The sequence below is a fragment of the Lycorma delicatula genome, chromosome 7 (genome assembly GCF_047948215.1).
Source record: "Lycorma delicatula isolate Av1 chromosome 7, ASM4794821v1, whole genome shotgun sequence".
NCBI classification, from domain to species: Eukaryota; Metazoa; Arthropoda; class Insecta; order Hemiptera; family Fulgoridae; genus Lycorma; species Lycorma delicatula.
This window is the reverse complement of record NC_134461.1, coordinates 81,421,861-81,438,729: the sequence shown is the minus strand read 5'-3', so window position 1 is coordinate 81,438,729 and position 16,869 is coordinate 81,421,861. Positions and strand designations below refer to the sequence as shown.

At 26.2% G+C, this 16,869-nt stretch overlaps 1 protein-coding gene across 1 annotated transcript; it reads right to left on the bottom strand.

Annotated features, from left to right (window-relative positions):
- Positions 1–14,583: 14,583 nt before the first annotated feature.
- LOC142328043 (complex I assembly factor ACAD9, mitochondrial-like) lies at positions 14,584–16,804 on the bottom strand. The gene has a single exon (XM_075371491.1). The coding sequence runs from the start codon at positions 16,802–16,804 to the stop codon at positions 14,768–14,770; it is 2,037 nt and encodes a 678-aa protein (XP_075227606.1). The 3' UTR covers positions 14,584–14,767.
- Positions 16,805–16,869: the final 65 nt, after the last annotated feature.

Below are 16,869 nucleotides of genomic sequence, written 5' to 3'. Positions count from 1 at the left end.
CATATTTTTCCTCAGTAACAGAATACTTCTTTAAAGCAAATACATCTGTTTTGAAAGCATAATGGGTGTATATAAGAATAGTAGTGGGTGATAATAGCTTGGTAAACTATTAATCTCTGTTTAACTCAAGGTTTAAATATATTTTGTATTTTATCCATCGAATACATCAATCAACATTTAATCATTAGAGTTTTTGTATTAGTTTGATAGCAGCTTTATTAATGACTAAAAAAAAAGAGATGTAATTTCTAGCTATGATTTGAATTTTTTAATTAATCAAACCTTCTGTATCAATATTAGCCGATAATTACATGCTGCATTGTAAAAAAAAGAAAACATGATTTCTTTTACACTTTGATCAGTGGTTTAAGAAGGAAATCTAAGTCTTATTTTTAAGAAAACAATGATGACATTTCAACAGAACAAGCAGTTGAGAAATGTCATGTCAGCCTTATTCAAACATACTATCAATTGAAGAATGAATAAAACGGTTTTTGCCAAATAATAAATAAATGCATATGCTTTTCTGCACCCATAACTTAAAGTTTACAATTATATGAAATTCAGGTTCCAATAATATACTCACAGAATGTTAAATAAGATAAAACTACTTTTTAAAACTACATGTGGTAGAACAATAATGTAATTATTGAAGTGTTACAACACTTGTTATTTTGGTGATTGTAATAAAGACTAAGATTCTATAGATTAGATATCCTCATCAGAGGCAGTGCAGTCCCTTTGCCAATAATTGGTAGGACAACTGCTTTCTTATTAGGATTTAGTGGGACTGTTTTCTATCGGGGGTTCCATTTAAAAAATACAAAAATGCTTATTGAGTTAACCTTCCTTACTTCCAAAGTGGAAGTAAGTATTGGGTTCTTTGCTACTTCCAAAAATTTAAATCTAATTATATTTCACTTAATCTAAAAATGTATATATTATAACCAAGTCATATATATTTATATCCAGTATTAAATTAAATTTAAATCACCAAAACATTGTAAACAGATAGGTTTAACTTACCAAATTAATACCAAGAATCAATTTTCACAGGATCTCGTGTCTTGAGTTGGTATTTAATTGTACAATTACATTAACATCAATTGTTTTTCAAGAATTTAGAAATTGTCAAAGATGTTACTGTTACTTTTGTCATTTCTAAATTTTTGAAAAACAAAGTTACCTTAATGTAATTATAGAATTAAATACAAACTGAGCATGCAGGATCCCACAAAAATCGATTATTTGTATTAATTTTTTAAGTTTGTGTTGGTAACTGTGTTTTGATGGTTTAAATTTCATTTAATATTGGATTTAATTTAGCACAATGGTCAATATGTTAATGAATTATTTGAATTTTCAAAAAAAAGAAAATATATCTACAATTAGCTGCTTTTATAGGTGTTGTTTCCATCTCTGCCAGTTCTCCTTCAGAAACTTTCAGAATAGTTTTCTTTGATTTATAACAGGACGATCATGACAAGTTATTTGTGAAAGATATAAATAAGGTAATAGTCACAGTGTAGAAGCAAAGAGTATGTCACGAGTATATTCTGTTTTTGTGATACAAGTTCAACAGTGTTGTTCTGTTCTGTGGTTACGTGTTGAAAGGTATTCTATGAACTTGTGAACAAGGAAAAAGAAGTAATGTGAATAAAATGAAGTAGTTGATTTTACTCAACTTTCTTCAAGTACATATTACTTTTTTGAGTGAATAAAATTGCAACTACTTATTTTAAATTGTATTTGAAAATCTTATAAAAAAATTTAAACAAAAATATTTACATTGTTAATATACAATAAAAAAACTGTATGACTCTTCCTCTTCCACAAATAGAAGATTTAGCATTAATAAAGTAATGTAAGTTAAAATTATACTTCTTGAAACAATTTTTTATTTGTCACAGATAGCTTGGAAAGTTACTAGGTGCCACAATACACAGTTATTGATTTTAAGGGAGACTTAATCCAATGATATTCAAAATTCAGTGGTCTTAGGGCACTGGTTTAGCATCATTCTATTTTTCAAAAGGAAATCTCGCTGAAATATTTCTGATGTTTTAAAATTATCAGTTTGTATTTGATGCAGTTTGCCATATATCAGATATTTTTTAAATTATTAAAAATAAAAAGTATTATAAATCTTTTCTTTATTCAATTTTGTGCCAATTGTTGTCTTATGAATAAAAGTTTATTTATTTTTCCCTTATTCTGTACTATTGAAATGAGGCCTTCCCTTATTTGTATAAAACCATATTTTGAAAAATCTTTTTACTATATCTCATATTTTATACATATATTAAAAAAAGAATTATTTGTTTTACAGATATTGTAATATTTATTTTTTATAAACCAGGGTCCAAGTTATTATATATTTTCCTTTAAGTCTTAAACATTTTTTTTAATAACTAAATTTAATTGTATTTGTTTACTTTTATTCTATAAATTGTGCATATATAATTTTATTTTAAGTAACAAATTTTCTCATGAAGTATTACTAATTAGTTTATTTATAAGATAATTTATTAATTGCTTGTTTTTAAAGAAATATTATGTTTATTGATATATCATTGCTTAATTAAATGACTGACAATCACATGTTTTTACTAGTAAAAAATATACATATTTATAAATATAACCATTAAGAAAGTTAATGTAAATATAATGTATGATGTATTATGGAGTTGTTTAAACAATAAAATATTTAGTATTTATGAATTATTTTATTAATAGTTGTTTTTTTTTTTAAGCCAAATTGTTCCAAATTACTGAGGAAATATCTTTTAATTTATTTATCTTAATTTACTTTTGTATGTCCTGCATGTATATACTTCCAACCTAAATGTAATTAATTAAATTATAAACTAATGAAAATTGGTATGGTTTAAATAACATAAATATGTTTTTTTATCTTTTAAATTATTTTTAAAAACATTCAGAACATTTTTGAAATATTTATATATAGATATTATTTAGTAGGAGCATTAATATTATAATTTAGATATATAATAAATGGGTTTTTATTAATTTCTTACCTAAATGAAAAGAAAAATATCTGTCTCAAAAAGATTTTTTTTAAATGTAGAAATTTTTTAAAAGTTGATATTGTTTATCAATTTTGTTTGTTTAATTATATTGCCATCTTACAGGTTAACATCAAACACATATTAATGATAAAAGCAAACACATTTGTGATAGGGAACAATTTTTAGCAACTACAAAGATTGCATGAATTAATTGAACATATATTCTACTGCATAAATTAAACTTTTTTTCATATTTTTATTCTAGTGATGTTATTTGGGACTGATTCCATACCTGTCAAATTGTTATATTTCTGTACAAAACTCTTAACATTTTTTAAACTCTACTAAAAATATTATTTATTTTTGATAAATTTCAACTTAGAAAATTTTAACCAGCAGAAATTATTCTAACTGCAGTTTTCAGTACATTTCTGTAACTGACATAATTTACATCTCACTGCTGTTAATAGGTCTTGGTGCAATATTTACAAATTTTTAAACGCCATGATAGTTACTAGCAGAATTAAAGCAAAAATCCTGTACTTCAGCCAATACTTCAAAACCCAACCTGCAAATTACTAACTTTAGATTAAAGATAACAAAATTTCTTACAATGATCCATATAGTTTAGGGGGTTTTCATAATACAAAGCTGATGTATTGATTCTTTGTAAACTGTTAACAACAAAAGCTTTATGTTAACATATTTTCTTTTTTACAAATTGTAAGAGAGCAGTTCCATGAATGCAGTTTTTTTTAAATACTCCTGGATAGTAAACTTACAGTCCTCAGTATACTTTTCCAAGAAAATAACTTAAAAATTACTAATTAAGAAATAAGCACTATTACTAATTTAGGATTTTAATAAAGTAGAAATATGTCATTTTTTAATGTAATCAAGTAGTATTACTATATCACATAGTTTCACTGCACCCAGCTTTAACTTTGGTGATCTGATGGAATCAAATTTATTAAACATGGCTTCATCATCCATTAGCATCTTATCCTTTACCTTTAATTTCCAGGATTCTATTTCCTGAAGCGTTACAAACTGTAATGAGACTAATGAAGTTCAGCTGTAGCTTATGTGGTAAATCATAAAAAATTTAACCTATTTTAGTTTATTTTTTACCAACCATACTTTGACTTTAAAAGATACTTTTAAACTGTATGTTTCTTTTATTAATATTACTTGCAACAGATTTGTTTTTGAAAAATTTGGTTGATTTGTAAAGTAGTCTTTGATGAAAGTACGTTTTATCTTTATATATATTCTTTCCAGTTGATTGCAAAAGCCTCTAAGCAGAGAAGGAATTAGTTTTCTTACACGACATTAATCTTGGCCTAGAACAGCCTCATCTAGAACCATTTAGCTCTTGCATAATACTTGATGGTATTATTGCTGAAAGACCAAACTGCCATTTTAAGCATGTCATTTACATTATAGAATTGTGATTTAAATGATCAGAAAAGGCTATGTATTTTGGAATTTAAAAAGTAATATTTATACTTTTAATTTGTTGAAATTGTACAAAGATATTTCTTTAGTATGATTTTTATTAATTTTATAGTAGGATTTCTTATTTTTATAACATAAAATTATTTTTAAAAACTTTTTTTTACGTAATACAAAAGATGTATTTTTTCACATCTGAAATGACTTCTGCTGGACTAGTTTGTTTGTGTATTTTTTTTTAAAGGTGACAATCTGTAGATTTATCATCACACAATTTTTTTTTTAATATTTCATGATTTCTTTTTTAAATAAAAAATTGTAAATTTTTATATTATTATTATTATCAATATATAAAATATTATAAAATATATAAGATATCAGTGTATAAAATTACAGTATTTAATTACACTTTTTCAAAAATAAACTACAACAGACATATGTTTTTTATATCATTTGAGTTCATATTTTAGAATTGTGTAATGATTTTATCTGTACTAATAAAAAAATCTGTGTCTATAAATAAATATCTGTCACCTTTAAATAAATTAATCTTTAGATTATTTATAATTGTATACAATAGTGTTAATTTATTTATAATTTTGTGTATATCAAGTAATAATTATAAATAGATGATATTACACCCATTCATTTGCATATTAAATGAAAGTTAGTTCTAAAGCATATCATTATATGAATAAAGTTTAATCTGTGTTTGAGTGGGGAAACTCTAACAGTGAGGTGTGATAGTATTAGTAAAAATATTAAAAATAGTAATTGTAACTAATAATAATAATATTGTAAAGTATGCAGAAACAATTATAGTGAGAATAATTATGAATGTATTAAGTAAACACTAATATAATATTTATGTGTCATGTATTGTATTTACTATATAATATACATATATATAAATATATAAAATATTTTACTGGCAGTGTTATAGTCTACAATTATAATATGGTGTGTGTGTGTGTGTGTATATATATATATATATATATATATATATATATACACATATACATATATAGTATTACTGCACATAATGACATCACATTATGCTTTAAACCAAAAAAATATATATCAATTCATCAATAAAAAAAAGATCATTATTATATTAATATAAATAAATATCCCAAATTTTTGTTGTTTTTCTCTGTTGATTATTAACCTTTGTGAAAATCACACAGTAAATTCCTGTTAATAGGATTTTTTTTAAATCTGGTAATAGATTTACAGAATATTACAAGCAATTGGCAACCAACTTTTAATAACTTCATTTCTGATTGCTTATGCAAACATTTTGTAATGTAGTTTTATCTGAATTTCTAATCAAGGCATACTCTCTTTATCCGTTTAGCTTCTGGAACTACCGTAAGGTATTACTTCAGAGGTTGATGTGTATGAATGTAAATGAAGTATAGTCTTGTATAGTCTCAGGTCAACTATTCCTGAGATGTGTGGTTAATTGAAACCCAATTACTAAAGAACACCAGTATTCAATGAAGGCAAAGATTTTTTCTGATCGTAAATCACCTTAAATTTTTCCTGTGATAATTATTGAATGCAACTAAATGACCATCATCATTTGAAATTTTTCAGTATTTATGATACTGATTTATTAATAACTATCATATTAGGCTCGTATATTCTAGTGAAATGTTTACTGTTTTCTTTTAACATACTTTAGTGTTTACCAGGCACCGCTGATGAATTATTTATTATTAAATGAATATTAAATCTTTAACTAATACTTACCTATTTTTCTGTTTTTCCATTTAGTTTCACTTAAACTTTAAAGACTCTTCCCATTTCGCTACTGCTTTCCACTTTTTAGCAGTGTTTATTTCCCTAATGAAGGTAGTGTCAGGGCCTAAAGAAGGCCCTGCATATTATAATGAATTATTTACATTAAAAAAAAATTGTGTTGATTTTTTTGTGATTAGCAAACCTCTTAGATTTTTACCAAATAAAATCACAAATATATATATATATATATCTTTGTTTCTGAGATAACACCATAAAGGCTATGGTGGTTAAAAGTTTAACCAAATAATTTAAGAAATAATGTAATTGTTCACCAATCTATAGAATATATCCTAAAAAAAAGCGATTTTGATTACTTTAGACATTTTTCAGATACTCCAAGTACATTTAGTATTTTTGTACTTGAGAAAACAGTACTTCAACCAACTTGTACTTTAGTACTTGAGAAAAGTCACAGTATAGTGTGAAAAGTAAGCAATGTTGATCAGTAAATAGTTAAAAAATAAAACCATTGTCAAAGAAACATAAACTTTTTTCTGAAACTTTACTACAGAATATGTGACTACGCTACATGAATAGGTCAAGTATTACCTTAGATATAACCTCTTTAGATCTTAAGAAAATTTTTAAGTGAATTTAATCTGGAATATACCATATTTATTAACATCTAAATAGATTAATAACACAGATAAACATAATTTTTGCTTTCTAACATGCGATACATGACTTTAATCTGTTTTTGATGCTGAAAACGAATATGAACTCTTCTACACCCACCATTTTTGATAAATTTTTAAATTTTAATTACAGAATTTTTCATTTTTAAATTTTGATTAAAAGATTTTTTTCATTTTTCAACGTATAATTAGCATTTTAAGCTCCTATATTTTTTGTTAGCTCATTTTTTATTGTTTAACTTTGTTAACATAATTTGTAAGCTATAAATAAACAATACTAGACAAAGAATTAAATCATATCATAGTCACATATTATGACATCATATCTAATACTGAAGAGCGAGCCTTCATGGACAAGATTAATCATGTCTGCGCAGGTCAAAACATGTAGCTGAAAACCAGTAGTGTAGTTTGTATTAAGCACTGAATTTAGGAATGAATTAATTTTGTTCAGTCTTATTGCTGTCTTAAGTTTGTTAACAGTGCAGTGTCATAATGCCTCAAAACTGTGTAAATGATGTGGATGCCTTTTGTTATGTATGTGGTGAGTTAACCATAAAATCAAATAGAAAAAACATTACACCTTTAATTAAAAAAGCATATCATTTGTACCTTCAGTGTAAAATTGGTAGTCAGGATAAGATGTGGGCTCCTCATATAGGAGCATTAATTGGGCACTAATTGTTCTGTATATTTAAGAGGATGGCTGAAAGGAATATGGAAGGCTTTGCCATTTGGTGTACCTATGGTTTGGCGTGAACCAAAGGATCATGTAATCTATTGTTACTTTTGTTTAACAAGTGTGTCTGGAATTTCTAAAAATCTAAACATACTGTAAAATATCCATCATTGCAATTTGCAATCAGGCCTGTACCTACGGCGAAATTATTACAGTTCCTGATCCACCTGTGAATATATGTTTTGAAAGCAGCAGTAAGGAATTGGGCAGTACTGAAGAATACAACAATGATTTTAATTTGGAATTATCTTACAATAAGCTACATCCTACATCACAAGGTGAATTAAATGACTTGATTAAGGATTTAAATTTATCAAAAAATCAAGCTGAACTATTAGGATCAAGACTGCAAGCAAAAATGTTGGGCTTTCAAAGCTGACAAAATGAACTTTCTCAGTACTTTATTGATGAAAATAATTTGGTTTATTGCATAAATATTGATGAGCTTATGTTGCACCTTAGGACAAGTTCATAAACCTGAGGACTGGTGTCTTTTCATAGATTCGTCTAAGTATAGTTCAAAAGTGAACTACAACAATGGTAACAAAAATCCTTCGACACCAATCACTCTTGGTATTAATTTGAAAGAGACATACGATGTAATGAAAGACGTTCTTGAAAAAATAAATTTTAAAGAATACAGCTGGAATATATATGGTGATTTGAAAGTTACAGCTATTTTGTTACGCATGCACTCGTATACTAAGTATATGAGTTTTCTTTGTGAATGGGACAGCCAAGCTAGGGATAAACATTATGTTACCAAAGAGTGGAAGAAACAAGACAGCTTAACTCCAAATGGGAAAAATATTATTCTTGAGCCCTTAGTTGAACCCAACAAAATATTTTTACCCCCTCTCCATATCAAGCTATGACTAATAAAAAATTTTGTAAAAGCATTGAAGAAGGATATAGTCCTGAAATTTGTACATCAGGAAAAAATTTCCGAATGTAAGTGAAGAAAAAATTAAAGAAGAAATATTTGTTGGTTTTCAAATAAGAGAGTTGGTCAAAGATGATGTATTTAACTTAATGTTAAATAATGTAGAAATTGCAGCTTGGGCTTCATTTACAGACGTTTGTAAAACTTTTATCGGCAAACAAAAAATCGAAAATTACCACAATATTGTTAATCGACTTCTTACTTCATACAGAGCTAAAGGATATAATATGTCTTTGAAAATATTTTTTCCTGGACAACCTCAGAGACGTAAGTGATGAACATTTCCACCAAGACATTTCAGAGATGGAAAGCCACTATAAAGAGGAATGGAATACTTACATGCTAGCCGATTACTGTTGGACATTAATTCGGGATGTACCTTAGGCTAATTATAAAAGAAAAGCATCAGTAAAATCATTCTAACACAGGTATGGCCTGCAAAATTATAAATTTTAGATTTTAACTATATTCTACCTTTATATTTTCTGAAGTGTAATTTATTTAAAACTAAGGGTGATAGAAAAATTTTATTTATACATCTGTAATGTACGTAAAAAAGCAATTCAAGAAATGGTATCACACTTAGAGAAACACTAAAAAAAAGGTTTTTTTTGTCTGTCAGTGTAATAAACTATAAGTGTCAAACTAAGTCAATTGTAATAACACATAGATACAGTTAAAGGCTGTTTGTTACCTTCCTTCTGCTATTTCAGTTATTTTCTGTATCCTCCAGTCAACAAAAATAACATGAGTTTCCCAAAAATTTCAGTTATGATTAATGTGCACGTTAAAAGCTATACAAATATTTACACTTAATTATAAAAATACACAAATATTCTCTTTTTTTTAATGTACAGCAAAAGGAAAATAAGAAACTTCTCAATTTTACCGCCATATATTTTTTTAAGAATATTCACTTACGAATATACTCTTATGCCGGATGAACTGATTTACATGGCTCTTTTTTATTTTGGAGGAAATCTATCTTGTGGTTCCATTCTAAGTTTTTTAAATAACGAGATTTTTTTAAAGAAAAAATGATTTTTGTATTTTTAAGTACAAATTTTAATTCATCTTTTGATTTTAAACATTTTTTATTCTTTTAAACAATGATCGTTTAAAATTTATTTTTTATATCATTTATTATTAGAGATCATATTGGCATTATGATACATGACCTCACGTTATTCTGACATTCAAAGTATTTTTGCTAAAAAATTCAAAAAATTATACATATTCCAGTGTTCTGTAGAACTGCAGTTCACACTTCTTAGCATTCACACTTCACACATCATCCCTTTAATTATTTTTATCAATGCATTCCTTGGAAAACCCTTTCTTTTCTAGACCCATACATTTTTTTTTCTTTTATTGTAAACAAATATCTTAAATAACAATATAATTCAAAAATGTATCATGGATTACACTTTTTAAATGTAGTAAAATATACTTTTTACTTTAAAAAAAAAAACTTTTTTAATTTTTCTTAAATTTTGATTTTTTTACATTTCTGTCAAATTAATGGTTGTTCTTAACTTGAAGCTTACTTCCAAAATCAAAATTTAATGGATTGAAAAAGTATTATTTTTACTTTTTAATACAGGTTTAAAAAAAATTTGAGTTTTTTTCAGAAAAGAGGTACAAGAATGTTTAAAAGACTGGTACAAAGGTAATAAATACAATAATTACAACTAATACTTTAGGTTGCATCATTTTCTGTTAGTAAATATGTTTTTATGTGCTAATTTTACTTAACGTACTTAATAATGAAATTTACCATTTCATCACAATAAAACAGCCCTAACATTAAATTTATCATCAGAAATTTAATTCATTAGCAATAATTTTTTTGTAGATAAAACATTTTCAAAGAATAAATAAAATAGTTAATATCATTTTAAAAATATTTCTACTTGAAAGCTACTAATATAATAGCTGCTATTCTTGTCTTGGCAAATTTTGTTTAACATAGAAATATTAGGTTTATTGTAGCTCTTCAACTTTTTTATTAATTTCATATTAGTACTAAGCATATAGTTAATATGCATTTGTAAAGTGCACTTGTCAATAAGGATAAAAAAGTAATCAGGAAATCTTGGAATTAAATTACTCTAAACAACTAGTACATTTGCTGATTTAAAAACAAATATAACCAATTTACTATCAAATACAAACAATCATTACATTTAATAATCTGTACAAAATATATAGTAAATAAAATAAAAAAATTAAACAAATAGTTTGCCTACTATTATTGAATTCAGTTTTACATATGATGTTATTACAGATTTTTTGTTAAGTGTATTTTTAAATTCAAACATTTATGAAATTGTTATCTAGGTGTAATACATCTTAACTAAAATGACAGATAATGAAATCAATTCATGCAGGCATGACAGTCAACAAGTGATGTTGCGAGCTATGAATTCCATCATATCTACAATTACATTTTTGACTGCAATATTCAAATGCCATGCCATTACACATGATGTATTTATTTTTTTGTTAATAATTATTACCATTGCAATACATCTGTATAATAATTTTTTTTTAAATAGATTTAATGATACATTAATCCACGTAAAATAAGAACATAGAAAGTTTTACAATAAATTGTGAAAAGCATTTATCTAAGAGCAAGGCTGACCATTTAATTCATATTCTTAATGAGAAGGGTTCTAAGACATTTAGATTATTTATTTTAGGAATCTTAATGTGATATTTTAGATAAAGTGATCTAAGCTTACAACTTAGTAACTGTGATATTGACTTATCACAAGCCAATATAGTTTACAAATATTATTGGCTTAATTTAATTTACTGTCATTATTTTTTGGTGTTAATTATAGGAAACATGATTTACAGGTTTGTTAATAAGTCAAAAAAAAGTAATTTGTTCACATAACTATCATGCTAGATTATGTTGAAACAACAGCCATTCCAATCAGTGACCTTTATGAACTAAAACACCTTTATGTGTATAGTCCAGTGCACTGAAATTGAAAAATGTAATACTTCTGCAGTTATGAAAAACACTTGAAAACTGAGCCTAAGCCAAATTTTAGATTAATCTGACCACTTTTAATTTATTAAATGGACATAACACAAACAAGCAAGGAATTGCAGCACACAGAAGTAAAAGCTCTTAACAAGGTTTTTTTTATACAAAGAAATCACATTTAAATGCAATTTATAGATGAAAATAACTGAAGGGAATCTTTGTTTCTATTAATGAGGAATTCACGGAAACATGCTCTTAGTCTAGTGAACTAAACAATGCCATTTTCAATAGGGTACTTTTTCTTACATACTGTGATCAGTAAAATTGGATGAGAAATATCACACAAATGATGTAATGTTTAAATGAAAATTTTCTTATAAAACAGAATATTTTTATTATTAAAATCATATTACACAAAAATGCAGTCTACAGAAATTTACAGATATTTTTTATAGAATAATATATAATGTATATTTGTATAAAACATTTTTATTTTCACTTAAGGGGTTAAAAATGTGTTACAAACATACATATGTAGTTCAGCATTAGTAAAATCATATTAAACAATAATAAATAAAAAATTAACTTTATATACATTATATATATATATATATATATATATATATATATATATATACAAAATTTTGCATATATATACAATTATTTACTTATATTTAACTACAGGCTAATTGTCCAATTAAAGTTACTTTCTTCTTTTTTAAGATGAGAAATATATGTAGCAAGAAAAAATGCCAAAGCCTGGTCACTTTTTTTTAAATATCTATGAATTATCAAACTGCAATGATTTCTAAACTATATGCTATGGGTGCACAGTGTTAAAAATTATTTTATTAGAGGTGTATTGATGATAGCATCTGTCAGAGTGAAAACAGTATATCTACAGGCCACACAGCCAATCACTGTATCTCAAATATCCTAAAATATGGTTGTTCTCTTTCGAATTTTAAAAAGTTTTTGAGCACTGTACACAAAAACCCTGACTGGGAGACTAAATTCAACAATAACATTTGTAATCAATTTACTTTTGAACAAACATTAAAGTGAGAAATATATGAGATGTAAAAAATGAATTACTGAAATAGCCATACAGTATTGCCTGTGTGATGATTTGGTTAGAATCACATGACTAATAGTGTTTGTAAATGTTTCAACAAACAAATCTCAAGCTGATAAGAGCCATTTGCTAGTTGATTTGTTGCAAAAACAATCAAGATTTATGTGTAAACATAAAATTTCACATGAAAATTAGCAAAATGCTACTTTAATCTTCTAGCACAGTGTAAATTCTGAATTAAGCATAAATCATGCTTTCAAAAATGGATGAGAAATTAAAAATGACCCCAGAAATAGACAGACAAAAATAGAAATGACAGGAGTCTCAGAACAGAGGTCTGATATGATCTAACCAATAAGATAATGACTATAAAATTCTGTTTGGAGTAAAAGATATGAATTCGCCCTGAAAAGCAGAACATAATCACAACAAATCACCAAGCCACAATGTACTTCTCAAGAGAATTGCTGCCATCATTTCATAAATTATTCTGTTTCTTTTCCCAAATTAAAAACAGCACTAAAAGACAATGATTTTACGACACTGTTGTTATCCAGCATAGTGTGATAAAGGATTCAAGAATATTCCATAAAAATAGTTCAAGTCAGAACTGGAACACAATCTTAACTAAAAGTGTATGTAAACTAAAGGTGGGTCCTCCCTACAAGCTGCCTCTACTTGCCTCCTCAACACCACACCTTTAACCCAGCATGCAGAACACACTTGCTACTGGTAGCTACAAAAGTAAGACCTCCAAATCATATTTGCATTTATTATTGTTTACAATTTTAATTTATTTTTGCTATTATTATTTATTTATTTAAATTTGTGGTTTAATTATTTATTTCCGTTATTTATTTATTCTACTGTATTTATTTATTTGAGCTACTATGTAAATTAGTTTGCATGAAATCATTTTATGTTTATAAAATATAGTATGAATTTCATATTAATAGTATTTATAATTTTTTTTTTAATAATAAATTTAATAATGATTATAACTATATTACTTTTATTCACATTTCTTTAACACTTTATTTATTTATGCATTTTTTTGCATAATTTAATGTTTTTATTTCGTAGTTTTGTAAGCCTACAAAACTCAAAAGAATATTAGTTAATATGATACATGTTATTTAGAAATAATTTTTGTAAATAACTACACAATGTCAAAGAAAATCATTACATTATAGCCTGTCATAAACAAATAACCCATTTTATATACTTTTGTACTAAATCTTTGTTACCGTTTATTTATAGCAAAACCTTAGTTTAACATACTTACAATTTCAAGAAATAAATTATTTCATATACATGTTGAACAAAATAATCATTTTATTTGTAATAAAAAATTATCAGAACATATTTTGTTACTATAATCGAGACATCATAATTAAATAAGGTGAAAGTCACTGCAAATTAATTGATGTGATTTTTGGAATACACTATTTTGTATTCCAACACTCACCAGCAGCCAAAGCTGGTGAGAAGTTGCTGTGTGATGTTAAGAGCAGTGAAGGGGATGCCATAATGTACTACAGACCCATCTTTATATATTCCATACATTACAACGAAATTATATTAATTTAAATAAATATGATAAAATTGATAATTCTTGCTCATGAATGTAGTATTTCACAAAAATGTTGAGCTAATCTAAGACTTTAGTTAACAAATTTCAACCTAGCAAATTAATTAAGAGTTGTTTTGTCAAATAATTAAATTTTTACCACAAATTATATGTTAAAATACAATATTAGTTCATTTGCTATTTATTAGAACAATTATTTTTTTATTGATTTTTTTTGGTTTTTGTTTATTTAAATATACCAACAGAAATTATAAGTAGTAGGTTTAATATAAATACACAGTAGTTAACTACAGAAAATTTACAAGATAATTCAAGGAAATAATAAAATTTATTATTTTGAAATTATAGTACAATATAAAGAAATTACAATTAACTAAAGAAAATTAACAATAAATAACTTAAAAAATAATTAAATTTATTGTAATTATTAAATTACAATAAAATTAGTAAATTTAATCTACAATTATAATACAATATATAAAAAAACAAATATTTAATAATTTCGGGCAAGAGGGTGAGAAAAAAAATAACCTTTCTGTAACGCAATTTGTTCACCAATATTCATAAAAGCTGAATCATTTGTTTCCATTGGACTACTGTAAAGATCATTAATAGTGTTTTTCACTTTATTAAAATTTACATTACAAAATGCATTAACTGCATAAAGTTCATTATGGCTATTGTGGAGTCCTAAACAATAAGCACGAGATGCCCTACCCAAAACAGCTGTCATTCCGTACATAGAAACAACACAATCAGCAAGCCTAATTAAATCTACCTGTTTGTCAATAATTTCAATACCCCAACGTTGTAACAACTCTCTAACTATACCTTCAAATCTTACAGCACAACTTTCTAATTTGTCAGCATCTCCACTTAATGATGGATGAAGCTGTAATCTTAACAATTTACCTTCCTTTACATAATCATCATTTCTACTCATTTTTATAGTATCCTTAAAAAAATTTCTCAAAGCAAATCCTGGAAAGTCATAAGGATTCCTAGCTTTTTTAATTAAAGTTGCTTTTTCTGCACCTGCATGCTGCAATCCTAGTGTTGCTATGTACAATTTTGTAACATTAATTGGTACAATATCGTGCAATAAAAATGATCTTGAATCTCTAATACATCTTTCAAGGGGTGAATCTTTAACATATGCTTTTCCTCCGACCAAATATGCACATAAATCTACCAATTCTGCAACCTTTTCCATACTATATATTTTTACAACTGATTCTTCAAGAGAAAGCTCAGCATTATCATATGCATCCTTAATACCAGCTGTAAGATACACCATACTTTCTAGTGCATATAAGTCTACAGCTATTTTACCTACTTGTCGTTTAAAATATTCATAAGTGTACAAAGCTTTATTATTTATTTTATTATATATAACAAATTCTGTAACCATATTTAACAAATTCTTTAAAAATCCTACAGAAGAGGCAGCAGCTCCTAATCTACTTCTACTTAAACATTCCACTGCTATATTGACACCATTTCCTACTTCCCCTAAAATATTACTTTTTGGAACAATTACCTTATTAAATGTCACATCACAAATACTTACACCTCTAGTACCTAACTGTTCTATAGCTGGCCCACATTCTAATCCAGGACTATTTTTATCAACCACAAAAGCAGTCAGATGGTTGTTTGTAGATTTTTCTTGATCTTTCATTGACGTTGCAAAAACTAAATAATAATCCACTTTATTACCATTTGTCACCCATATTTTCTTCCCATTCAATTCCCAATCACCATTTTCATTCGGTAAAGCAGTTGTATTAATATCAGACATATCAATTACACTTGGTTTTTCAACAAAACAACAACTTACTGTAATTTCACCAGATGCCATTTTCCTTAAAAAAAATTCCTTCTGCTCTTCACTTCCATGAGATAAAATTGCATTTAATGACATATTATGTGCTGCTAAACTGGTTGAAATGGAAAAATCTGATCCTACTGCTTCCCAACATCGAGTGGAACACTTATCATCTAGTTCTAATCCACCATATTTTCTTGGTACTTGTAATCCATAAAATTTATAATCTTTTAGTGCATTTATAACATCCTGAGGTATTTCTTTTTGTTCATCAATCATTTTCGAGTCAACATTAGTCAAAACGTATTCTTCAGGAGGGAGTACAATATTCTGTACTTCTTTAATAAATTCCATACTAGAATATTCTGGATATTCTAAAAAATCAGTATTGAAAATTCCTAAAAATAGATTTTTTATAAATGGACCTTTCATTACCTTTTTCTCTTCACTAATAGACGATTCTTGAGGTTCCACTTCTTCAACACTAGACCGGTTAGAAGATGCATTACGTTCAAATTCAGAACTTTGAATTATACATGTGTCTCTTCTGAAATTAGTTAAATTTAAGCGCCTTAACACCGAAATTGTTTTCGGCAAATTCATTATTACAGATAAGAACAAACAAATTATATATGATATTAACCTCAAAATTAATCTTAATTCCAGCACGCCGAAAATATGACTGTCTAACAATGAAATCATGATCTTGATATTCGTATGTATAAGTTTTAGAATTATTTTATGTTGACTCTTTGATTCGAAGAATT

Coding starts and splice junctions, on each gene's coding strand:
- LOC142328043 (XM_075371491.1), bottom strand. CDS start 16,804: ATGATTTCATTGTTAGACAGTCATATTTTCGGCGTGCTGGAATTAAGA.